This window comes from Paramisgurnus dabryanus, chromosome 16, assembly GCF_030506205.2.
Source record: "Paramisgurnus dabryanus chromosome 16, PD_genome_1.1, whole genome shotgun sequence".
NCBI lineage: Eukaryota > Metazoa > Chordata > Actinopteri > Cypriniformes > Cobitidae > Paramisgurnus > Paramisgurnus dabryanus.
In genome coordinates, this window is record NC_133352.1 from 29229001 (window position 1) to 29254371 (window position 25371).

The 25371-nt window shown below is 39.3% G+C and overlaps 3 protein-coding genes across 5 annotated transcripts; 2 read left to right on the forward strand and 1 right to left on the reverse strand.

The window, feature by feature from the left end:
* Window positions 1-288: 288 nt before the first annotated feature.
* Window positions 289-9720, reverse strand: LOC135760503 (limbin). The gene is made up of 22 exons (XM_065274511.2): window positions 9430-9720; window positions 9263-9354; window positions 9090-9137; window positions 8811-8991; window positions 8591-8691; window positions 8391-8456; window positions 8184-8309; window positions 7364-7506; window positions 6934-7258; window positions 6619-6858; window positions 6371-6534; window positions 5617-5743; window positions 5376-5537; window positions 4885-5099; window positions 4498-4666; window positions 4311-4424; window positions 3251-3463; window positions 2959-3149; window positions 2612-2690; window positions 2303-2442; window positions 2132-2236; window positions 289-1849 (listed from the first exon to the last, which is right to left on the reverse strand). The coding sequence occupies exons 1-22, from the start codon at window positions 9572-9574 to the stop codon at window positions 1492-1494; spliced, it is 3504 nt and encodes a 1167-aa protein (XP_065130583.2). The 5' UTR covers window positions 9575-9720; the 3' UTR covers window positions 289-1491.
* Window positions 9721-9759: 39 nt separating this feature from the next.
* Window positions 9760-17409, forward strand: LOC135760510 (evC complex member EVC). Of its 2 annotated transcripts, none has more exons than XM_065274530.2 (20): window positions 9760-10079; window positions 10728-10802; window positions 10883-10969; window positions 11064-11281; window positions 11499-11571; window positions 12099-12173; window positions 13299-13421; window positions 13608-13760; window positions 13836-14037; window positions 14230-14366; window positions 14443-14541; window positions 14740-14952; window positions 15027-15136; window positions 15219-15351; window positions 15437-15637; window positions 15820-15952; window positions 16071-16152; window positions 16238-16331; window positions 16408-16489; window positions 16580-17409. In XM_065274530.2, the coding sequence occupies exons 1-20, from the start codon at window positions 9909-9911 to the stop codon at window positions 16615-16617; spliced, it is 2499 nt and encodes an 832-aa protein (XP_065130602.2). In that variant the 5' UTR covers window positions 9760-9908; the 3' UTR covers window positions 16618-17409. The 2 variants fall into 2 exon arrangements, with proteins under 2 accessions (XP_065130602.2, XP_065130594.2); XM_065274522.2 differs by having other exon boundaries at window positions 15820-15961; window positions 16580-17407.
* A 2287-nt stretch (window positions 17410-19696) lies between these two features.
* Window positions 19697-25004, forward strand: cops6 (COP9 signalosome subunit 6). 2 transcript variants are annotated; one of them, XM_065274541.2, is made up of 10 exons: window positions 19697-19819; window positions 20568-20693; window positions 21021-21152; window positions 21238-21326; window positions 21399-21461; window positions 21544-21591; window positions 21681-21795; window positions 22325-22417; window positions 22702-22802; window positions 24749-25004. In XM_065274541.2, exons 1-10 carry the CDS (start codon window positions 19774-19776, stop codon window positions 24887-24889), a joined length of 954 nt encoding a protein of 317 aa, XP_065130613.1. In that variant the 5' UTR covers window positions 19697-19773; the 3' UTR covers window positions 24890-25004. The 2 variants fall into 2 exon arrangements, with proteins under 2 accessions (XP_065130613.1, XP_065130622.1); XM_065274550.2 differs by having other exon boundaries at window positions 22328-22417.
* The last annotated feature ends 367 nt before the right edge of the window (window positions 25005-25371 follow it).

Here is a 25371-nt window from a genome sequence, read left to right on the forward strand (position 1 = left end):
CAAAATGAAAATGTTGTCATCATTTACTCACTCTCATGTTGTTACAAACCCGTATAAATTTATTTGTTCTGATGAACAGGAAGATATTTTGAGAAATGTTTGTAACCAAACCGTTCATGGACCTAATTCACTTCCATAGTAGGAAGAAGAATACTATGGAAGTTAATGGGGTCCACAAATAGTTTGGTTACAAACATTTCTCAAAATATCTTCCATCATGTTCATCAGAACAAAGAAATTTATACGGGTTTGTAACAACATGAGAGTGAGTAAATGATGACAACATTTTCATTTTTGGGTGAACTATGCCTTTAAGTTCCGCCCAGACGCATAACGGCGACAACACATGTGCTTCCGATAAAACCGTCTATAGTTTGTTTATCTGGGGTAGCAGCAGAGTTTTGTGTGTTTGTTTAACACTGTATTTCGTTAAAATGGGGCAGACCCAACCGGGTCACGAGTCGCAGGCGGTAAGTAAAACTGCATCAAATGTCTGTGTTATGTTGGCAATGGGCGCGCAAGTGCATTTAATGTAAGCAACATAAACATCTGGTGAATCATAAGTTATCCAGAGATAGTAGGATAAGGTTTTGTGTGTGTTGCTTGCTCATGACTCGCTTCTCCTGCTGGACGCCTCTGGGATTTTATGCTTTCCGGAAACAATTGCTAGAGCTGATCTGTCTTTTATTAATCTGATAAAACTAAAGACTATTCGGAGATATGAAGGATGTAATACTACTCTACAGGTACTCAAGAATAACATGAGATGAGCAGTAGCAGTGTGTGTTATGGGAGCTTTAAGGTTTTGCTAAAAGAGTAAATTATTTGACAAATGGGTTTAGGCCACTGGGAATTTAGTTCAGAGAATGCGGTTTAGCATTTTATCAATTCAAAAAACTGTAATGTATTGAGTTTTTATTATACCACTTGTTTTTAAACTTTTAGACATGCACATCTTCTGTATGCACCGTCCTTTTGCAGACCCCTAAAGAAAATTCATGACAAAACAATTTCAAACTTAGAACTTGAATAAAAAAACATTAAATTATACAATATAGTGCTGCTCGTTAGTAGCCTTTATTTACAGGTTTAATTACACAGAATTCAGCATAAATTAATGTTTTTTATAAAATGTCATAAAACTGGGTGTGATTTTTAGGTGTGTTTGATTAGGGTTGGAGCTAAAGTTTGCAGGACTTTGGCCCTCCAGGGCCAGGACTGCCCACCCCTGCCATAGATGATATTTAAATCTTTTTTATATATTACTAGTTAGTCCCTACAGTGTATTTGCCATTTGTCATATACAGGTACTGATCGCAATCGTTTGTGCATCTGGGGTACAATGATTACTCTTCACTGATTTTGGCTTTGTACTTAAACCCATGCAAATAACAGTAATTTGGACCTCCATTTACACAATTAAACTGTGGAAATGCTTCAAGAGATATGTTCATAATAATGAATTTCTCATAATCCTTTGTGGTGAAGGCATCATGTTTGTTGTTGTGGAGCGACGCTGTTCTTCCTAAAGTTTAAATAGTTTCGTTTCTTTCTGCTTGTGCGAGACATTGGCGTGTCCTCGTGACACGCAGGTGGAGTGCAACGAAAAACAAACAGTCGCTCTGTGGAGACTTGACCATCCTCATGGGGTGGACTTTGGTTTAGCCACACCCCCTGATTTGCATCCATCATCACAGCTGGCTCCTGCAGTTCGGACCACAGGGTTAAAGATGGAGTCTGAGGAAACTCCTGGACCTTTTTGTGTCTTTTCTGGACCTCAGAAACCTCTTGAGAGCAACCAGCAGCAGAGAAAAGCTTGATACAAAGCTTCTGACGCTTCTTTAAGAACCTGAGGAACACAAACACAGAGCTTTATTCATTTTACATTTTGGTAAACATGCAAATGTGCTGTAGAGGAACCCCAAATAATGTTAAATTTCTCCCCAAGAATAAATGTCAGTGTTTGAGCTTTACAGAATTTTTTAAATATCCAGAACAAAACAAAACTTTCCCCAGTGTTTGTAACACACCACTGCATTGTAACATTTGTCAAAATGATAATTAATACATGACTTTAAGTTAATTTTAAATATTAAAGATGTAATTGGCAAAACTTATAAAGTGAACTGACCTGTCTCTCTCTCTGTCTCTGTGATGAGAAGGGTGAGACAAATTTCTGCTCAGCACATCAAGTCTCAGTCTGTCTGCCAGAGAAGTGCAGGCTCCTGAATCGCCCCTAAAAGCACACAACACGTCACATACATTCATGTAACTCGTGTACATGTGTGTGTTTGTGATTTACCCTGCTTTGGGTTCCAATGCATCTATTAGTGAAAGTAGTTCTCCTTCAGGTACTGTAGGCAGCAGGAGACACATGACCTCATGGAGATCAGGAACAGTAATCAGAGCCTGACTGACCAACACTGCTGTCAAATCCAGATCCTAATGCACACACACACACACACACACACACACACACACACACAAAGAGACAAAGACAGAGAAATCTTAAATCTCATCTAGCGAGAGAGAGAGAGAGAGAGAGAGAGAGAGAGAGAGAGAGAGAGAGAGAGAGAGAGAGAGAGAGCAAGGAGCGAGAAAGTGAGCTGACCTGTTGGCAGTATGTGTTAAGTCTCTTCAGCTGGATTTGATCTCTCTGATACTCTACAGTCTGATTTTTCCTCAACACCCTGACACACACAGACAAACAGCCCATTAGTAGATTCGCAGATGCGCTTTGATGCATGACAACAACTAAGGACTGCCTACACACCTGTCAATCATATGTGACACTACATGTGCATCTTTACACATCTTTAAACCAGAAATCTGATTGAGAATCTGAAGAGCTCAAACATCTGACATCATCATAAAGGTCAGTTCTGCTTCTAACACATTTGTGTATGAGAACAATATAGTAAACAACAGCTGTGTATTTAATCTTGTTTGTGTCATCACCTGTCAGTCAATCGCTGTGTGAGGAGCTGCCGCTTGTAGAGCACCTCGTTTAGGAGATCGACCATTCTACTGTCACTGTCTACTGCAAATGCATACTCTTCATCATCATCATCATCGGAGCCCCGTCCCTCCAAAGACTTCTCCCATGCAATCTCCTCTGTTTGAAGATGAAGCTCCGCCTCCTCTAAAGCCTTGAGATAGAGAAACAGTCTGTATACATCAATATACATTAAAGCTTTTATGGCACCTTGATGCAACCATTACATTTTTAGGTGTGTGTGTGTGTACTCACCAGGCAGTGTGTTTGTATGGTGCGTGTGATCTCAGTGGAGTGGTCCAGCTCTTGCATGATGATTGTATGTAGTTTGACCAGGGCTGTGTGCGTCTCTGTGACCTTAGCCAGTTTCTCTGCATGTTCCCACTGCAGCGCAGCCACAAATGCAGTCACACGCTCCTGACACACATGCAGCTGCTGCTTCTGATACACACATGATTCATCCCACTCCTAAAATACAGTGTTTTAATCGGTTGTGATGGTCTACTGAGGACGTGACAGTAAAATATAAATATAAGATCTTAAACTCTTTTAACTTTAAGAAAATATTCTTTACAGATGACAGGAACAAGAGAGAGATTAAGACAAAAAACTAGTGGTCAAAAGATAAGGGTTTTTATTTATGGCCGATGCCGATATTAAAGGGGACATATCATGAAGATCTGACTTTTTCCATGTTTAAGTGCTATAATTGGGTCCCCAGTGCTTTTATCAACGTAAACATGTGAAAAAGATCAACCCAGTAACTAAGTTTTGGTAAACCATTCTCGGCAAGCATGTGAAAAAATAGGTAATTGAAATTTGGTTCCCCTTGTGATGTCAGAAGGGGATGGTACCCGCCCCTAAATCTGAATCTTTTTTTAAATAAGTTATTTATTTTGTAGGCTTATAAGATATAGTATGCACTGTATTTTATATTTATGCATACTGTACATTAAAAATATTCGAAAACGAAAAAATATGAATATGAACAAACCAGACAGGAAAATGACCTGTATGTGAGATCTTTAGATATGGAGATTATAAATATGACAGGTGCAACAATTAACAGCATTACGTGAGGGAAGTGCTTTTTATTTGGTGGCACAGCTCCTTGCGCACGGTTCGATTGAGAGCCCAAGAGAGACCCGCGATGGATTCACTGGCGCTTATTAAATACATGTTTAAAGGAACTTCAAAAGGAATACACAGAATAGAAAAATCTGTTACTTCTGACATTTTATTTCACGGTAACGAAATATACCGCCATACCAGCCAGCACAAACAATGAGACTGTGATGGCCGAATATGATCTCACCTTCTGCAGTGTTTCGTCCAGAGTCTCTGTGTGCTGCAGCAGCGTCATTCTCTCCTCCATCAGCTTCTGCAGACGCTTCAGTTCAATAAGCTCTGAGCTGCACTGAGACCTCGTCTGCAGGTGAACGAGAGACAAACATCAACATGACTGAAGCACTGCTCATTACTCAGTCTCATATAACACTCACCTGCATTTCTGAGGCAGCTGATGTCACAGCAGGTGCAGCGAGGGTCACAGCAGGTTCAGCTTGTGGCACCACGAGACAATGATCCAGACAGCATGCAGCCTTCACACACTTCAGCTGAAAAATCAGCCAGTGCTCATGGGAGAGAGACCGCTGAGACGCAGACACCCAACTGACACAAAGATAGTTAGTATGTAATAAATGACACGTGTAGTAAAATGATTTCTTTATTGTTTGTGTAAATGTATGTCTCTTTTTTAACACAACCAAAAAATACAGGAAATTTGTATGCAGTATATCGTGTAAGCTGCCCTTATGTTTTCACACAAAAAGCTTGCAAGTAAATTATTACATACAAGGTAAAATTTGCATTGGGTGATGTAATCGTACCTGCAGTATTCTCTGAAGGCATCTCTGATGTTTCTCTGCTCCTGCAGCTCCTGCAGTTGGATGCGCTGAATGCAGCTGCGAGTGGACTGAAGTCTGCAGGCATCAGCTTCACTCAAACTCTGCAGATTCTCTTGAAGAACGTCTGCCTGTGGGAAGAAGCGTGCAGCAGCCGGTTGCAGCTGCGCAGATGAATCTTGCAGAAAACGAAGAGTCAACTGCTCACAGAGAGAGAGGAACAAATATAAACTGCTTTTGATGGATCACATGATCAGGTTAAAATTCATGTTCTCAAATTTATATTTCATGCTTTGATGTTACAAGCACCAGGGTTGTTCCAGCGAACGACTTCTATGAATAGACTTCTTCAAAGAATAGTGCAACAGCGAGCGCGTCTATAAATGTCCTGACAGTTTGTTGAGCCGTGCTTGATCAGCGGAGGATCGCGGATCGTATAAACAAAGCATAATATGGTCAAACAAATGTGTGTGTACCTTGAGTATACTGTCTGCAGTCTGTTTGTCCAGGTGGTTAATGAGATCTGATAGTTCAGTGCTTTGATTCAGCAGCAGTTTGGTCCAGTTTTGCAGGTACTGATTCACTGTGATGTCAGAGTCTCCATACAATGCCTGCAGCTGACGCTTGTGTCCACACAACTTGACAGATTGAGAAACATTAAAATCTCATCTAGCACACTTAACATAGCTCAGCAATTACAAACAAACACACACACACCATCTCTGACAGGACCTGCCGTCTCCGCTTGATGATGTCACAGCGGATGGCTCTGCACTCGCGACCCACTCTGTTTTCTAGTTCCTGTTTTACACGTGAAACCTCCAGATGAACATCAGAAAACTCCCTACACACACACACACAAAGTAAGAGAGACAAGTGATGAGGATTAACTCTTTCACCTCCATTGACGAGATATCTCGTCAATTAAGAGAAAACGCTTCCCCGCCAATGACGTGATTTTCCGTCTTTTCCGCAACTTTTTAAACCCGGAAGTATTGCCCTATGGCAAGCGGCTGCATGTCCGTGTCTGTTTTAAAGATCGCTCTGAATGGGATCTCTATGAAAAGTCCGTCACAAAAATGGAATTATCTCTGCTTTTTGCTCAAAATGTGGTGTTTTTGCAGAAACCTACCCATATTCAAAAGCTGATTACAAAAGAACCACTGAAGATAGGATGAAACGTTTTTTTTTTTTTTTGAAAGCAGAGGGTCCGTTCTTTCATTTGGTATATTGTATGTTTATATATTTGAAGAAGAACATTTTCTGGAAGGCATTAAACTTTGGTGAAAATCATGAAAAACACTGGCGCTGGCTGGCAACTTTTTTTAAAAACGCTGGCGGTGAAAGAGTTAACGGTACACAAACTAATATAAAACAGTATGTACAGTACGTAGTATTGCATGTATAATAAAGTATTATATATTTTGGCATACAGTATTTAATAGTATCTAGTATATACTGTAAGGTCTACCTATCTAATACGGCTCTGCGGTCTTTGATGCTGTTGAAGGCGTCATTCATCACAGCTTGAAGATGCTGGAAACTTCGCACGATTAAATAACGCTGTGCGTGGCGCTCTGCCAGCAACATTCTCTGATTGGCTAGAAGGACATCAAACCCCTCCTCCAGACTGTCCTGGAGTCACAAAACACATTTACATAACACATGTACACTACTGTAAGACTTTTAAAACAACAATGCTGCATGTTGGGTAATCACCTGACAGCTGTAGTACTGCAGCAGGAGTTTGTTAGCCGTGGTTTCCTGCAGCTCTCCTGTTATTGTCGCCTCCTGCAGCTCCTCGCCGAATATCTTGTGCAGTTCAAATCTACGCCCCAGCGCCTGCTGTCTCTGCGCGTGCGCAGACGCATGTTCGTGCTTGGTCAGCAGTCGCTTCTGCAGACAGCGCTGCTCTTCCTGATGAAGCTTCTCCAACAGGGCGCGGACGTCCGCTGTGTCCTGGCATGACACAACAGACAATTACAACCCTGTCCTCGCGGCCTGCTCGGCACGGTTCTTTCACAAATGCGTTACCTGTTGCTGTATTTGTTGAAACAGTCGTTCTGCGTGTGATCTTTCTGATGCGTGCGTGTGTTGTTGAGATTCCATTTCCTTTTGTGTCTCCAGATTACACTGAGCAGCAAGCGCCTCCATACGAGCAACGTGTTCCTCCTGCACTTTTCCCTCCATGCCTACAATCTGCCCGTGCACAACTCCTAAAACACGACGCTCCGCCTGGACACTAAGAAGCCCCGCTGCCCGAACACCACGCAGCAGCACAACCAACAAACCTTCATAAAGCTGCACCCTTAAGTGTTCCAGCCCGATCATACAACGCAGGCGAGTTGAAATGTTCAAACTGAGGAAAAGAGAGAGAGAGAGAGAGAGAGAGAGAGACAGCCAAACAGACATGAGTGAATGCTGTTCTCTGGTGATAGGGACTTTATGGACCAGCGACACATACCTGTCAATCGCATAAATCATGTTTTGTGGGTCCTCCAACATCAGAATATCCACAAACTTATCCTCAAAGGCTGCTTCCTGATTGGCTGACTCAGTGATGTCACATATCTCCTCGTATGGCCCCGCCTCTTCATTTAAGCTCCTCTTTTAGAAAGTAAGAAACAACTGAACGTAAAAACCTACATCATATGTGAGGGGAATTATTTCTGTTACTGCAATGGATTGAACAATGAACGACCATAGGTCAAATTCATACTCCAGAACATTTTCACATTTTATTTTTTAGTCACGTGAAGTTAAAGAGCACCTTTTATGCCCATTATTACAAGATGTAATATAACGCTCAGGTGTGCCCATAATGTGTCTGTGAAGTTTCAGCTCAAAATATCTCACAGATCATTTGTTATAACACACATTTATGTCCAAACACCTTGTAAAAGTGGATTTTGCATAATAGGTGCCCTTTAAGCAAACTTGTTGTTGTGACTGAATTTGCACTAGCAGTTTGACTGTTGGTTAACTTTAACCATTTAAAGGCGGGGTGCACGAACTCTGAAAGCCAATGCTGACATTTGAAATCACTTAAACAAACACGTCCCTACCCTAATAGAATCTGGACCTTCTTTTGATAGACCCGCCCCATACATACGCAACCCAGCCAACGATGTCAGTTAGTAGAAGACACGCCTCTAACTGCTGATTGGCTACAAGTGTGTTTTGGTACTCGACCCGACTCCCTTTTCCAAAGCGTTTCTCAAAAATCGTGCACCCCGCCTTTAGTACACATATACAGGACACACTTTACTCTGTAGTGAACTGACTCTGCATTGATTGGATTTGCGCAGTCGTCTCCTCAGGATGACGTTCACACCGCAAACGATGACTGCCAGCAGCAGACCCGTCAGAAGAAACGAAATTATGAAACTCAGAAAGAGAATAACATTGTCCTGTTAAACACAAACACAACAGTCTGTTATATATAAGCCTTGTGTCTGCGTGTGTGTGTGTGTATGTGTGTGTGTGTTTACCTGTTGAGTAGCATTTATCCTCAGAGTGAAATTAGCCACCAAAGGTCCAAACAGATAAATGTCATTCTGAAATGAAATCATGAAAGAATGAATATACAAACACACAACACACAAAACATTTATGTAACTCAATTTGAAAAAAGCAAACACAAACGAATGGATGCAAACATGCACATCTCCCAGAATGCACTAGAAGGTACCTGAGTTGCATTGGAGAAGGTCAGAAATGCTGGAAGGATCAGAACCCGGTTTCTGTTTCCTTTAACACTCAGTCTGTACAGAACCACATACTCAGAGCCAGCTACACAAACACACACACACACACACACACACACACACACACACACACATTCAAAATAATGAATACATTTTGGTGAGAGAATGTCAGATAAGCACATGCACGCTTGTGTATTTGTGTACCGGGCAGTAAGTCTGTAGTGAAGGTCTGGTATCCTCTCTCCTGTAGACTCCCATTGGTCTGCAGGAGTGTGACATCAGAGACAGCGTCACGGATACACAGCTGTGATAGGTCATTTCCCTCTACAGGGTTGGTGATCGCTAACATCACTTTCACCTGTGGAAAATTACCTCCTGTTTCCACCTGTAACACAAATAATGTACACAGACTCTCAGACTGCGTCCGTGTATGACAAAAGTCAGTCGTACGGTGTGCCTCTATGGTGAAGTACAGTGACATACCTGAGCACACTTGTGAAAGGTGAGGCCAAATGCTGGCTTCACTGCATCCTAAATGTAAACACACAGTTGTCAGCAACTGGAATCATGGGAAATATTCTGGAAAGTTACTTGTTTTTTGTTTAAAATCTCACACTAAGGCAATACAACAGCAATGACTAATATTGATATCTTACCAGAGATGAAGCATGTCGCGTGGCTCTTTGCCTCAAAGCAGTGTCCCTCCAGGGGCCCGCAGGAGCCACAGATGATGAGCCAATACCCGTTGCTAGGACAAACACACAGTGTCATTTGCTATTCTTCTTTTAAGCTCTTTTTAAACACAATACATGAAATAAGAAACCTTTTTTGCATTGGATTTTCCTAAAATCTTCGTCCTTGTCTTTAGGTGTTGATCTGATGTGCAGGCGCGCGCGCGAACGCGCACAAGTCGCATCTTCAGTTTGCGCGACAAAAAGGAGTGCGCTTACAATCATAAACCGACACATGAAATGGCTAACAATATGCGTACATTAATGCTGATGTGACAGTTGTGTAAATTAGCGAAATATCAAAAACACATCTTTGTAAACATATGATGCCTGTAGGACAAGAAAAGCCCCTTGCGCCATTTGTTTTTCCATTTCCGTTTTCCACAAAAAGTTTGGAAACTGTGTGGAAACTAAGCTCCGCCCCTGCACTCCTCTAATTGGCTCATTGAACGACTGCGTTGGGAGAAGCAGTGCTCCGATTCGTTTCAAACTCTGTCGATCAAAAGTTGGAGAACAGTGATTCAAGCTGTAACGGTGCGTTGCCCGGTTAACGGTACAGAAGTTGGTATTTATGTCTGGGATGCCCTTTAACGCTTCATCTGATGCGTGCTTGAGCGATGTCTTGATTGAGCTGACAGAGCCTCTGCGCGTGCTGTCGGCTCCGGTAACGGGCACCGCGGCGTCGGGTGTTTGTCTCGCGCTGGTCGTGGCTGCACTCGTTTACATGTGTTACCGGAAGAGGGTGATCATTACATTTTTGTGTTCTATTGCGTATATATTTGTTAAACAAATTGTTATATGACATTTTGATATGTAAGCTATTATCATTATTCTGTGTATTGATTATTATCTCACTGAATTAAAGTGAAAAGTATAATACTAATTGAATATAATGACTAGCAATGTCTAGGAAAATAAAAAAACTACTTTCTATTAAAGAGAATCAATGTCTTCCCTCCAAATTTTATTTTAAAAATATTTTGGTGGGTCTTAAGATAAGATTATACCTCTCAATGTGGTTTCTAGAATGGCTGCATTAGGATTTAATGCAACTAATCGTTTGCAGAATAAAAGTTTTTGTTTACATCATATATGTGTGTGTACTGTGTATAATAATTATGTATATATATATTATGTACGTATAAACACACACATACATGTACATAAATATAAACATGCATATGCACATATTTCTTAAATATATACATTTATGTGAGTGTATTTATATATACATAGTTATTATACACAGTACACACACATATATGATGTAAACAAAAACTTTTATTCTGCAAACGATTAGTTGCGATTAATTGTTATGCAGCCCTAGTGATGTTTTGTGTTTCATGTGATGTAAAAGCGGCAGTCTGACTGAGTCTTTGTGTTGTGTTAGTTGAAGGGAGTACAGAGACGTCAGGAGGTGTGTGAGCAGGACGGCCAGAGCCAGAGATCACAACCAGCTAAAAGAGTACATAATACACATACACACCCTGTCAGATGAAAGTCAGTATCTAGGAATATATCATAATCGTCATCTCTTTCTCTCAGGTTGACCCTCAGCTGACAGTAAACACTGATGTCGCTGCATTTGCTCTGAAGGCACGGGTCGTCTACCCCATTAACCAGCGATACAGAGTGAGATGGTTTTAAATGACACGTTTAATCAGAGGAAAGCACTTGGGCTTTATTTTAATGCATTCTTGATGTTTTTGGGTGTGATGAACATCAGCCATTAGCAGATGGGGCGTCTAACCCCTCCCTGCATGAGAAGTGCCCAGGACCGCCCAACAGGGACTCTGCATCGTCATCGGGTGATGATTGGCTGAGCCAGGAGAGGGACAATGATGAAAGCATTCAGTTTTTGATGTGCAGCTCCGCCTCTAAAGCACACACCAGCCACCTGTACAAGAGAGTCCAGTATTACCCACAAACACTTGGTCAATCACGGTCAGTGATGCATACACACACAATGTGCTTTCATTATTGTGATAAACAATTAAAGTCTTGTATAAGCGACAATGTCCCGCAAAAGATATTTTAAATTTAAAGAATGTCTTGTCCATACAATCGAATTCAGAAATGCAAAAACCTTTTCATTAATGCCTGCTAAGTCTTTCTGTATTTTTTATCATAGCAACACAAGTGTGTGTGTGTGTGTTTGCAGGACCAGTTTGCTGTGTTTGACTTTACAGGAACTGCAGCTTTACACCACACAACTACAGCAGGAGAAATACAGGGTAGATATATTAAATACTTGTGTTGTAATAATGTATTTTTTTGCTTGTTGGTGACATATAAAGTTCACATTATTTCACCAGAGATTTTCCATTGGACATTTATATGTACATTTATAGTAAAACATAGACCGGCAGCAGTTTTATTTAAATGGACACTCCACTTTTTTTGCGTTATATTATTGTGTAATATTATTTTAAATAGGAAAAATATTGAAACTCTTTTGTTATTTTTGAGCGTGATGCTAATGGTCTAATCAGATTCAATGGATTTAAGCTATGCTAAAAATGGTACTGCCAGACCCGGAGATCAGCTGAATGGATTTCAAAACGCTAAAAATCAAATGTTTAACTCTAGGGGAGCTGGAAAATGAGCATATTTTCAAAAAAGTGGAGTGTCCCTTTAAAATCAATTAATTAGAATAATAAAAAGTATTTTTTTTATTGTTTTATTGATGTTAGCTTGTAGTTGAATGACAGTAATTACTATTAGAGATCATTAGAAATGCTCTTTGTGGATTCTTCCACAGATTTTCCTGTGGATTTTAGGAGTTTTGTTGGGTGACAGAGAGCATGCTGACATCATCAATGCTCAACAGCAGCAGGTGAGATCTTTCTCAAACTGATCAGACTGATAAACTCAATTATTACACAGTTATTTCCAGTGTTACAGATATGACATTTCTACTCAAAATGAATAAACTACCATTATCCAGTATGTTTGTATTTATGTGGAAATACAGCATCTTCTTTTTAGTTGTCGAACTACTGATGAGATTTCTTCATTCTCTCATAAAAAAGTAAATGTGATCTAACAGTCAGAGAGAGACAGAGAGACCAAGACAAATAGAGAGAGAGAGAGACATATGGAGATAAACAGACAGAAATAGGTAAAGAGGGAGCTAGAGATGGAAGTGGACAGCGTAGACACACAACCACAAGAGGAGAAGTGCCTCCATACTGTACTTCTTAAATGAAAACATCACAGTTTTTCAATATTTTACTATGTTCTTACCTCAACTTAGATGAATTAATACATACCTATCTTTTTTCAATGCATGCACTTCATCTTTGCACAGCGCTTTGTGAATGTTTTAGCATTTAGCCTAGCCCCATTCATTCCTTAGGATCCAAACAGGGATGAATATAGAAGCCACCAAACACTTCCATGTTTTTCCTAATTAAAGACTGTTACATGAGTAGTTACACAAGTAAGTATGGTGACACAAAATAAAATGTGGTGATTTTTTTAAGTGGATAAAAAATGAGAACTATTTTTTATGGCGGAAGAGCACTTCGACCTTAGCACGCAGTTACACGATCAATCCCACTCTCACTGAGTTTGAGGAAACCTGGAAGTTTGGGAAAACATGGAAGTGTTTGATGGCTTCTAAATTCATCCCTGTTTGAATCCTAAGGAATGTATGGGGCTAGGCTAAATGCTAACACATTCATGACGCACTGTGCAAAGATGAAGTGCACGCATTGAAAAAAAGATAGGTTTGTATTAATTCATCTAAGTTAATGTAAGAACAGTAGTGTTTTCCTTTAATAAAAGTATGAATTTCTTAAAATAAAGAGTATGTAGAGTAAATCCAATCTTTTAGACAGTTGTGTCTTTTATTGGAAAATTCTTACTGATAACATTCATTGAAAATGTACAGTTTCTGAAATCAGCTCACGTTTTATTGTCTTACTGCAGCTTTTTTACCCATAATGCCTCTGTGCAGGAAGTAGAGATGCTGAAGAAAGAGATGCCCGAGGATATGCAAGTGGAGTCTGATACACACATGTCCTCTGTAGAGGAAGTGGAGAAAACAGGAAGACACAAACTCTCTCACTCCCTGCATATGGTAAACACTATATGTGCAGCATGTAAAAAGTGCACACCGTGGGTAAACAATGCACTGTGTTGAGTTTCATCTTTAATTTGAGTTGATAGGAATGATCTGAATATGAATAAACTTTGTTATCAGAAATAAATCCGTTATCAGTGACCATAATGAAAATCTCACTAGTTTTTGTTGTTGCATGTTCAGGCCCTGAGTTTTGCAAAGCAGTTGGAGCGTCTCTGTCAGAACCTTCACAGCAAGTTTAGCAGTGATGATGCACAGGAAGTGATGCATATGTTAACGAAATGCCTGCATTTGGTGGAGACCGTTCTTACTGAGATCCAGGCGTCTGTTCTGAAGGTGACGATAAACCTTTTACAGTCATAACTGCAGTTGGTGAGTTAAAGCTCTGAAGCTGACACTCCTATGTGATAGACGCTGATGGACAGGTTTGAGTGGTGGGACGAAGTGTCCGACTGGCTGAGAGAGAAGACTGCACTCCTAAAACGGGAGGCGGAGCTTGTGGTTAAGCTCACGGGCCAATCAGTGGAGCCGCTGAGATCTGATGAACATTTGGAGAAACCGATGAATGAATTTAAGATGTCGGTTACCGAGGAACTCCAGCAGTGGATTGATGGTATGGACACAACATCATTGTTGGGAGGCATTCGTGCACTAGTGGTTAGAGTTTTGGGCTTTTAACACAAAGGTCACAGGTTCGATTCTCAGGATTCCCATATATTGACCATTACGTCATTTTCACTGCGTTTCTAGTGTTTTTGTTTCCTATAGATTCACAGATTCATCTTTTGTGTGTCTGTGTGTGTAGAGATCAGGCGTCTGACTGATGAACTCTCACGTAAACACTGTGATAAGGTGTGTATGAGGAGGAAGATGATGATGAAGGCTCAGAGCTCGGACTGGCCGCAGTCAGACACGTGCGCAGATGTTCATCAGATGCTGCAGGTCTGCTACATCTGCTCTAGAGGTTGTCTATCTCACACTTTGTCTGTCTGTCTCACTCGCTTTCTGTCTCTGTCAGGTGTTGATGGATCTGCAGGTGACTCGCTGGAATCAATGGAGAGACTTTGAGCTTCAACAGGATGCAAGAATTACTGACACTTTGTGTGAACGCTGGAGAGTAAGCGTGTGCATTTGTGTATACTGTATAACATTTATGATACAAGCATTAGTTACACTTTTATGTAGGGTTGCACAATTATACATAATAAGGATTAACATATATGACACACACATCATTAATATAACGTGTCTGTGTAAACTATATGGCGTGTGTTTTTTTTTAACCACTGTGCGTTTGTTACATATGTGTATGCAGAGTTTGTGTGGTAAATGTACCGGACGCTTGACTGATCTGAGCACAGAGTTTTTTGAAAGCAACATTCCTGCTGGCTGCGCCCCATCAACAGACTTCTGCCAATCAGTGCTGAAGAGCATAAATCTCTCAGTGACCAATCAGATGCATCGAGAGGAGAGACACACCCACACACACCTGCAGAAGCTACGAGAGCAGCTGCAGCGATGCAGACAGGTATTGCAGTCACCATACAGTATCATATTGAGTGTTATGGAATATATATATATGATGACTATTTTGGGATGCAGGTGTGGACTGAGGAAGAAGCTTTGGCTTTGTGCTGCCTGAATCACTTTGGAGAAGAGCAGCGTAAGATTGTGATGACGATGGTGTCCAGGAATTCACACGTGAATGAGAGGTGAGACTGGTGATTCAAGGGATATCAATGGAGAAAGTGATGAAGTGAGTTATTCATCGATGATTTAATAATTCGTTAACAGTTGTGCTCGGATCGAGGACCAGCACCATCTTTTGATTCTGGAGTTTCAGAGGATTTTGGCAGCGAGATATTTTTACCTGCGAACAGTGAGAGAGATGCAGCTGACCCAGCTTAAAATAGACTCTGATGCACAGGTGAACACATGCACGCAAACCTACCTGTGTTTTAAACATGTACGTCATCTTAGTCGCGCCATGTTCAGTTTTCGCTTCTCTTCAGAATTCTGACACATCTCCTGGCGAGGCAGCTGCGATTGGTCAGAACCTTCGTCACGAGCAGCTGTCAGAGCTAGAGACTGCGGCTGAGATGCTGCAAGACCACGCCCACTTTCTGTTTGGCCACGCCCTCGCCCAGACTGTGAGGCTGAAGATGAGCCGTGTGTCCGCGGGAGATGCGGTGTGGACGGACAGATGTGTGAAGGTCAGTGTGATTTTAAACTCTGGACCACTTTACCAGCGTTTACTGGATTTAAATTCGGTTGTCACTTCAATCCTGTTCTGTACACACACACACACACACTTTAGTAAATTACTGGACTGACAAGCGCAGTCTCTCTCTCTCTCTCTCTCTCTCTCTCTCTCTCTGTCTGTCTCTCTCTATAGGAAGGGCTTATTGACGCACTCTGTGAAAGTGTCTATGTGACGCGGGATTCTGTTCTCTCTCTCATCCGTGAATATTACACTCGGATCCAGCACATCGCCATGACAACGCTGCAGCAGCTACGACCCTCACCCAGTACAACCAGTACAGTACCCTAAAACCTTTAACCATGTAGTCAGACCTGCGTATCTTGTTAACTGTTCAGCTAGGAAAAAAAAAATTATGTGACTAAAGCTGTGTGTGTTTGTTACAGACAGGAGGACCTGTACTAAAGCTTTACAGACAGAACTCAAAAGATGGGCTGGAAAACCCAACTCTACTGAATTACTTCACAGGTACCACACTAACTAAACTAACACTCTGACAAAACAACACATAAAGTCATAAGCTTACTCCTATTTGTTTTACTGTGTTGTGTAGGATTGCTGAGCTAAAGAAAAAGTGTCTGATTGAGTTTGAAAAGGAGCAGCATCACAGTCCGGTGCAAACACACACCTACAGACGAGAACTCATGGTATGTGCATCTGTCTGTCTGCATGCATACATTTCTACATATTGAAGTGCTCAGATGTATGTGTGTGTTTGTGTAGGATGAAGAGGAGGCCTTTATACGTCGACTGGCAGCTCTGGCACGTGTGTCTCTTGACAACATAAGTAAAGATTATATGACAGGTCAGACACATCTGAGTGCGTTGAGTGTTTCTTGATCATTAACTTATCATAACATCACATTGACAATGTTTATAAATCACATTCTCACAGGACCTGAAGTGGAACAATCACATTCACTTCATCATTAAAAAAGAGATCGAGCAGATGCTTTACTTGCTCCAGCAGATTGAAGATGTTCAGCCTGCGACAGGGACTGCTGATGAAGTTTTTATTTGCACTTTAATAATGGCTACTAAATCCAGCTTGTGAGGACTGCTGAGATGATTATTGGCACTCTTCTGTTTACCTTCCAAGATGAACAAAAATCACTCTGGACCCCACACATCCAGAGCACTTTCTCTATAGAGAACAGTTCATTCATCTACTGTCCACATGTTTCCCATCATGCAGTAGTAGACAGTGTTAGACAATATACTATGTACATTCTTTATTTAACACACTGTACTTCTTGCACATCATTTCTTTATGTAGTACATTTGTATATGTGTTTGTAAATACAAACTCTATTTTCAATTTGTGTAAATCTGTGCATTTTATAGAAAATTTTATTTACATTTTTTTTATAATCTGCCTACACTGCAAAAAATGATTTTCAAGAAAAAAATGTCTTAGTATTTTAGTAAAAATCCTTTAATCGACACAGCAAAATCACTAGTGTTAAATGGTGTATATATGGGGACCACCAGGTCTGGTGTTACTCATATAATGCAAAAAATGATTTTCAAAAAAAAATTATTAGTATTTTTGTCTTGTTTTCAGTAAAAATATCTAAAAATTCTTAAATTAAGATGCTTTTTCTTGATGAAAAAAACGACCCAAGAAAATAAGTCTAGTTTTGAATTTTTCTTGAATTTAGTGTTTAAGAAAAAGTTCAAGATTTTTTTGCTTACCCTATTGGCAGATTTTTTTGTGCTTAAATTTGATATTTTTGGTCTAAAAACTAGACTTATTTTCTCAGGTCATTTTGCTCATGAAAAAAAACATCTCCACAGCAAAATCAGCAGTGTTAAATCAACACTGCTGCACTGCAAAAAATGATTTTAAAGAAAAAAATGTCTTAGTATTTTTGTCTTGTTTTCAGTAAAAATATCTAAAAATTCTTAAATTAGGATGCTTTTTCTTGATGAACAAAACTACCCAAGAAAATAATTCTAGTTTTTAGACCAAAAATATCAAATTTAAGTGATTTTGTGAATAAAACAAGCAAAAAAATCTTGAACCTTTTTCTTAAACACTAAATTCAAGAAAAATTTGCTTACCCCATTGGCAGATTTTTTTTCTTGTTTTATGCACTAAAAACTAGACTTATTTTCTTGGGTCGTTTTGTTCATCAAGAAAAAGCATCTTAATTTAAAAGTTTTTATATATTTTTAGTGAAAACAAGACAAAAATACTAAAAAAAATCTAGAAAATCATCTTTCAAAATGACTCTCTCACTTAGTATTTATGTCTTGTTTTCAGTACAAATATCTAAAAAATCTTAAATTAAGATGTATTTCCTTAATGAGCAAAATGACACAAGAAAATGTCTAGTTTTTAGAAAAATCTGCCAATGGGGTAAACAAATTGTCTCGAATATTTCTTGAATTAAGTGTAAAAAAGTTGACAAATATTTTTTGTACCATTGGCAGAATTTTTTTTGCTTGTTTTCAGCACAAATTTACTTAAAGGGGACATGTCACAATAAGTTTTTAAGATGTAAAATAAATCTTTGGTGTCCCCAGAATACTCATGTAAAGTTTTAGCTCAAAATACTACATAGATAATTTAATACAACATGTTAAAATTGACGCTTTGTAGGTGTGGGCAAAAATGTGCCGTTTTAAGTGTGTCCTTTAAAATGCAAATGAGCGGATGAAATGCAAACACTGATCACAATGATGGTGGTTTGATGAAATTCAAACTCAATTGTGCTGTCAATTATTTTTTCTCTCTCTTTCTCTATGCACTGAGCTCCTTGTGACATCACAAGGAGAGCCAAATTACAATGACTTAACTTTTAATGTGCTTGCAGAGAATGGTTTACCAAAACTAAGTTACACCCAATCATAGCACCTAAACATGGAAAAAGTAAGATTTTCATGCCATGGCCCCTTTAATTTTTTTTGTCTAAAACTAGACTTTTTTCTAAGGTCATCTTGCTCATCAAGAAAATGCTTACCAGGGCTGCGTTCAGCCCCGACAAACCGTTGCACAACGTTTATTAAACAGAAACGGTGATGCATTGAACACTCTGTTGTGATGACGCAAGAGTTGCAACTACGGTAGCTGAGAGGCCATTCTTTGTGTTCTTTTTTAAATGTTTCTGAAGCCTGATGAAATCGTTATAAATGTGTGTTTAATACTGTAAAATACCCTCGATGTTACAGTCACTGACCTTGCCGTCCAGAATGAAAGACAACATTCCAACTTGAACCCATTGAGGGAGCTGTCTCTTTACTATCGCGTGGTTTTATACATCTTGCCGCTGATTGGGCTGACATTTCTGACACACCCACCAAACAAGAGAAAACGCTTCTAAAACCTGTTGGATTCCGTTGCACACCGTTTCAAGGAAACATGTCGTTCAACCCGGAAACCGTAGCAAAACGTTGCGCACCGGTGTGAGATTGAACGTGCCCCAGTATTAATTTTTAGATATTTAGTACTAAAAAAAAAAAACTAAGAAAGTTATTTTTAAGTGTAGTTGTTTTCTGCACTCTTTCTAGTTGCTTCTTTAACCAAAACAAATTTCGTGTATTTAAGCATACTTGGCAATAAAGTTTATTCATTTATAAGCGTAAAGGTTTTGAATCCAGCTTTTAACAGTTATAGTCAGCATGGCGGACTGGAGCAGATTCACACATCTGGATGTGCTGCTAATGTTTATTACGACAGCTGAACAAAACCATAATGAAAGATAAAAAATAAATGACTCAGAATAGAGGTACTGCAATAGTGCATTGGCTTAAAAAGAATGTCAAAGATGCATTTCAACCAAATCAGTTTCACAAACTTTCGGCCACCTACACACACTTGTGTTTTGGTGATGTGCAAAAAGGTGATCTGATTGTAAGAAGTCTGAAATTCTGCTTGATGATTCATTAATAATTTCTAAAAACATCTTTATTGTAGTACATTTATAATATTTATACAGTGTATGTATAAACCAGTAATACAGTTACATATGTTTACTGTAGAAAGTCGGTTTTGGATGATGCTGCTGTTTTGTAAGGTCCTGCCAGCACGCGGCAGTACCGGACACACAAAGCGACACTGCGCATGCGCGGCTAGTGCCAGGCAAGATGGCGGCGGCGACTAACGGCAACGGTATGGAGGTGGACGCGACGGGTGAGGAAAACACAGACACATAAGCGGCCGCTGCTGAACTTATTTCATTAAATACACAAACACGTGTCACTAGTACACAGTCGCTGATTTTATTTATCTGCACATTCAGAATTAGCGTTGACAGACTGCACTAGCTAGTGTTGTTGATGACGTCAACTCGGTTTCAATTTTGGTTGGACAACATTCCTGACAGTCCCGCCTTTTTATGAAACTCTCCTCTCTTATTGGCTGAATTTGACGTTTGCGGTGCTAGCAGCTGTGGCTAAAGCTTTTAGCCGTGTTTGCGTATCAAATACACACATTGTTTGTGTTTTTAACTTAACACATATGCTTGTGTGAATTCTGAAGTTAAGATCAACTGTTATTCTGCTTTAATTATGTGCTTGCAGGTCCAGATGTCATGGGGTGGTATTAAAACGATAATTTTAGACAATGTATTGGGGGGTTATTAATACAAATCTTTTAAGTAAATGTTTACATGTATTAACAACATAATTTTAACTGTTTGTCAGTGTTTTAAGACAAATATACCGAACCTCAAATCAATTTAGACATCTACTGTAAGTGTCCTCGAGATGTGTTTGTAGAGAGACTCATCGTCCTCTGTCAATGCAAACATGCCAAACTACTGTCAAACACAATAGATGCAGACATACACTGTCAACTAATTTTTGTTATTTAAGGCAATGAATGTTTTAAGTCAATAAATTGGTTTTAGTGTCACACAAGTGAATTGGTGTGTTTGCAGCGAGTCCCAGTGTGATGGCGTCAGGTGTAACAGGAAGTGTGTCAGTGGCGTTACATCCTCTGGTTATCCTGAACATCTCTGATCACTGGATCCGAATCCGCTCACAGGAGGGACGCGCCATTCAGGGTAAGCGTAACCTCAACAATCCTCACAAAGATAAATCCTTGAAAAAAATAAAGCAGAGAAATCAAATGAATGCAACAGTTATCAATCTCAAACTCTTTGGTGCGGTTTCCCAGACAGGGCTTATCCTAGTCCCACCTTGTACTGACACATCTTCACATATCAGTGCCGCTGTTTTGTCTCAAGATGCACATTTTTGTAAGGGTTTTGTAACTGACCCTTTGTGTTTTGTTTTATTATGGCATGTGACATCCGAATCTTTTTGTGTTCAGTGTTTCAAAAGAAGTGTATTAGAACTGTGTGTAAAAGACCACTCGTGTGTGTGCGCAGTGATCGGTGCTCTGATTGGACAACAGGAAGGCAGAAACATTGAGGTGATGAATTCATTTGAGCTGCTGTTTCACACGGTTGAAGGTCAAATTCACATTGATAAAGAATATTACTACACTAAAGAAGAGCAATGTAAGTAAACACACACACACACTGACACACACTAATACACACACACTGACACACTTACAATGTGATGCTGGTTTTCTTTCATTAGTTAAGCAGGTTTTTAAGGACATGGAGTTTTTGGGCTGGTACACAACTGGTGGTGCCCCCGATCAGTCCGATATTCATATTCATAAGCAGGTGGGTGGAGCTTAGAATCACATTGTTTGTAGTGATGCTCTGGACTTGTGATGATGTGTTTGTGTTTTACAGGTTTGTGAGATTATTGAGAGTCCACTGTTCCTGAAACTCAACCCCATGACCAAACACACAGACGTGAGTGACACACACATGCCCGCTGAGGATTTTCATTGACTTCTGTGTTTATGTTGATATGTTTTCTTGTTTGTTTTTGCAGCTACCGGTCAGTGTATTTGAGTCTGTGATTGACATCATCAGTGGAGAGGTGAGTGTGTGTGTGTGGTTTAGAGGTCAAAGGTCATCTTTTCTGTCATCTGTCACTCAGTGAATTTTGCTTTGGGATGTGGTTATTAGGCGACCATGCTGTTTGCTGAGTTGCCGTATACATTAGCAACAGAGGAGGCCGAACGCATCGGAGTCGATCATGTGGCACGGATGACTGCAACTGGATCAGGAGAGAATTCCACAGGTAACGCATATGAACACCTTGTAGTGATGTTATTTTATAGACTAGTACTGATCTTATATCAGGTTAAGGATATTTTCTATCCCTAACATGTGCATGACATTACATTTAAAGACAAACATTATTTGACAAATGAGTATTTTCATTTAATGAAGAGCAGTTAAATGTCCACAAACTTTAGAGCAGGGGTGCCCAAACTCGATCCTGAAGAGCTGGTGTCCTGCAGTGTTTAGCTTTAACCATATTCAAACACACCAGAAGCCGCTAATTAAGGTCTTACTAGGCATACGAGACTCCTCCAGGCAGGTATGCTGAGGCAAGTTTGAGCTATACTCCGCAGGATACCGGCCCTCCAGGAAGTAGTTTGGGCACCCCTTATTTACCTAATAAACCAAAAGCCTGAAACATTTTTCTGATTCCAGGCTTTTGAACGGTTAAGTTTATATACATACTGAACAGATTCATCTTTATGAATGACTGTATTAGATTGTGATGTAATGTAAGTGGGACTTTATATGTGTTTGTGCTTTAGTAGCGGAGCACCTGATCGCTCAACACAGCGCTATAAAGATGCTGCATAGCCGGGTGAAGGTCATTCTGGAATACGTGAAAGCTGTCCAGGCTGGTGAGAGACAATAATCACTGATACACCAACACACAGACACTTTTATTTAAAAGTGGGGGTTTATTCAGAAAAGTATAATGCAGACATATAGAATAATTAACAGACAGGTTTATTATCCGTGTGTGCGCCAAGAGGAAGACGGGTGGATATATAGTTACTGATTATATTTGGCTTTATACAAGCATATATAGATACAGTCATAGACAGACAGATGGATCTATCAGAAGTATTGTCTGAAACAGAAAGCCACATCACAAACTTTCTCCATTGTGTGTGTTTATCAGGTGAAGTCCCATTTAATCATGAGATCCTGCGAGAGGCAAACGCTTTGTGTCATCGTCTGCCGGTTCTCAACACACTCAAGTTTAAGACTGACTTTTATGACGTAAGTACACACACACACATCTCATAACACTATCAAATAAAAACAAACATATGAAGAGTTTGGTTCCAAAACGCGATAAACGCCATAAAAAAATGAATTACTGCCAAAATCAGTATTGTGTCAGGTCAGTAATTAAAAGTAAATTCTTAATTTTAGGCAAAATACAATATCCATGTTATTCTGTCGTCTTTTCTCCCTTTTTTCCCAAAACGTGATAAACGCCACTCCTCCTTTTCTGCTGAATGCAATAAGTCCGCTCAACAAATCGCAGCGCACCATTCCACGCCTTGTAAACAATAATGGGGGTCGCTTGGATTCACACGGAATCCTAGTTTTCCTCATCTACTTTGTACTTAGTGATCAACAAACAAACAAAAACAAATAATACTTTTGATGGCACTGATAAACCTGTGGTGGTTTTCTGTGACAGGGAAGAAACATAAGCCATCAAAATCTAATAACTTGTGCGAGAGGCAGATGGAAAAATGCTGGCTGTTGCTTAATCTCCCAACTGCATCACGCTTCTGTCATGCTAACACATTGACCCCAGGGGATCTTAAGAAAAACTTTCCATTATTTTACTCGAAATCACCGAAAACCGAGCAGGACCAAAAAATTTTATAGCTGATCGCTGTCAAAAAAGTTTAGCGACGACGTCCCAAAGATGACCGCAGCAATAACAGTGTTCTTAATATGTAAGTAAGTGTTTTGATTAATGCCATTAATGTTTATTTTTTATCAGTGTAAACCACTAGTCAACTAAATGAATATAACACGGCAAAGATTAATGCACATTTATATATTGATTCACAACAGATGTATAGCATTTGGAAAAAACATGTTATGTATTTATTGCATCAGTTTTTATAATAAATCTTTGAAAATCTTATTATGTATTAGATTTTTTTTGTTTGTTTTTATAATGTAAAGATGCTATGTGAAAGTTTGTAACAGAAAGTAGTGGTTTTCATCTTGTCACTTTATTGGTATAGAAAACACATTTTTACCGAAATTAGTCAAAATTGATTTATTGCGTTTTGGAACCAAACTCTTCATATGTATGTACTATAACTATATTAACTGTATCTCTTAAGATACATTCACATTATAATGATAACTATAATTATCACATTATCTAAAAAAAAAATTAATTGTTTTATATTATACAGAAAAGCAGGGTTCACACCACAACTATAATGATAAAGATACAATTAACGAAGTTGTTATTACTTTCTGGGTGATTTTTAAAAAGAAAACAATTTTGCAGTGTTAGTAAATTAAAGGTAAGGGATTTGTGCGAGTGAATAACATAAAGTTATAATTTTTATCTGCTGATGTGGATGCTAATATTTCAAGTTAATTATAATTTGTATGTCATTTTCACTATTATAAAACACCTAAAATGTCCTCAGAGTTGGTTTGTGATATATATTTATGAGGACAATTAAGTCAAAGGTAAGTATCGGTCAAAGTTGTGACAACACAAAGACTGTAGATTTTCAGTTTCCCATATGGGTGTGAATTTGGAGAGAAACAGATGTCTCTTCACAGTTAGTTGATCTTTTAATGATCAGTGTGGATTTACAGCAAAACAGAATTTGCACCTGTTAAGATTTTTGAATGTTATTAGCTGGAGACAAAATTTCAGATAAGTGCCATTTAATAAAAAAACGACATAAGCACCTTTCAGTCAAAACACTGCTGGTGTATAATTGAGATGTTCATGTTGATCTGGACTTTAAAGATTTACTGAAAATAACCCAGACACCCGACACTGAAGTTTATTCTCCAGATGTTGTAACATGCTTTGATATTGTATCTAATGCAACAACATTCACACATTGTGACGTCATTTTCCCTCATTTTTATAGACAGACACGATAAAGTAGTGGTTTCATATGACATGTGAAATATCTCAAGCGTTCTGTTTGTCTTTCTCTTTTCAGCAATGTAATGATGTCGGTCTCATGGCGTATTTGGGCACCATCACGAAAACATGCAACAGCATGAATCAGTTCATCAACAAATTCAATGTTCTTTATGACAGACAGGGCATCGGTCGACGCATGCGGGGACTTTTCTTCTAAAACACATGAGCACGATTCAGTCTTGTGCTGCGTGTTAAATCAATCCTGTAGTTCATATTCTGATTTTTCTTTTGTAATTTGAGTTCTGATGGAATTAAATGTTGTTTTTTTGTGACTTGTGTGTGTTCTTTTGTGAGGAGTATTCATATGAGGTGTTTTATAGGTCCTTAATAATTTTAGTTTGGTTACTTGCTTTAAATGTATGACTTCTTTCTTACTATATTATGTGACTGTAAGAATATAAAGGTCTTAGTTAAATGGCACTGACTTTAGTTTTTACGCACTTTTGCTAGAGGAGAACTGAGTCTGATTCAGCTCATTCTTTACTAGTTTTTCTCTCACCGTCACACTCGCCTTTGCTCAGTGGGTGATTTTTCTGTGTGATCTTTAAAAGCAAAAGTCTTCCGGTTTAACAAGCAGAGGGGTTTAAAAAGTTCCTGAACGTGCACTTTTACAAGCCAACAGAAGTTGTTATTAAAATG

Coding starts and splice junctions, on each gene's coding strand:
- cops6 (XM_065274541.2), top strand. CDS start 19,774: ATGGCGGCGGCGACTAACGGCAACGGTATGGAGGTGGACGCGACGG. Junction 21,462..21,543: donor CCATGACCAAACACACAGAC/GTGAGTGACACA, acceptor TTGTTTTTGCAG/CTACCGGTCAGTGTATTTGA. Junction 22,803..24,748: donor TTAAGACTGACTTTTATGAC/GTAAGTACACAC, acceptor TTCTCTTTTCAG/CAATGTAATGATGTCGGTCT.
- LOC135760510 (XM_065274522.2), top strand. CDS start 9,909: ATGTCTGGGATGCCCTTTAACGCTTCATCTGATGCGTGCTTGAGCGAT. Junction 14,542..14,739: donor CTTTGTGTGAACGCTGGAGA/GTAAGCGTGTGC, acceptor ATGTGTATGCAG/AGTTTGTGTGGTAAATGTAC. Junction 14,953..15,026: donor AGCTGCAGCGATGCAGACAG/GTATTGCAGTCA, acceptor TTTGGGATGCAG/GTGTGGACTGAGGAAGAAGC.
- LOC135760503 (XM_065274511.2), bottom strand. CDS start 9,574: ATGTGTCGGTTTATGATTGTAAGCGCACTCCTTTTTGTCGCGCAAACT. Junction 8,692..8,810: donor CACTACAGACTTACTGCCCG/GTACACAAATAC, acceptor GTGTTTGTGTAG/CTGGCTCTGAGTATGTGGTT. Junction 5,744..6,370: donor CGCAGAGCCGTATTAGATAG/GTAGACCTTACA, acceptor GTGTGTGTGTAG/GGAGTTTTCTGATGTTCATC.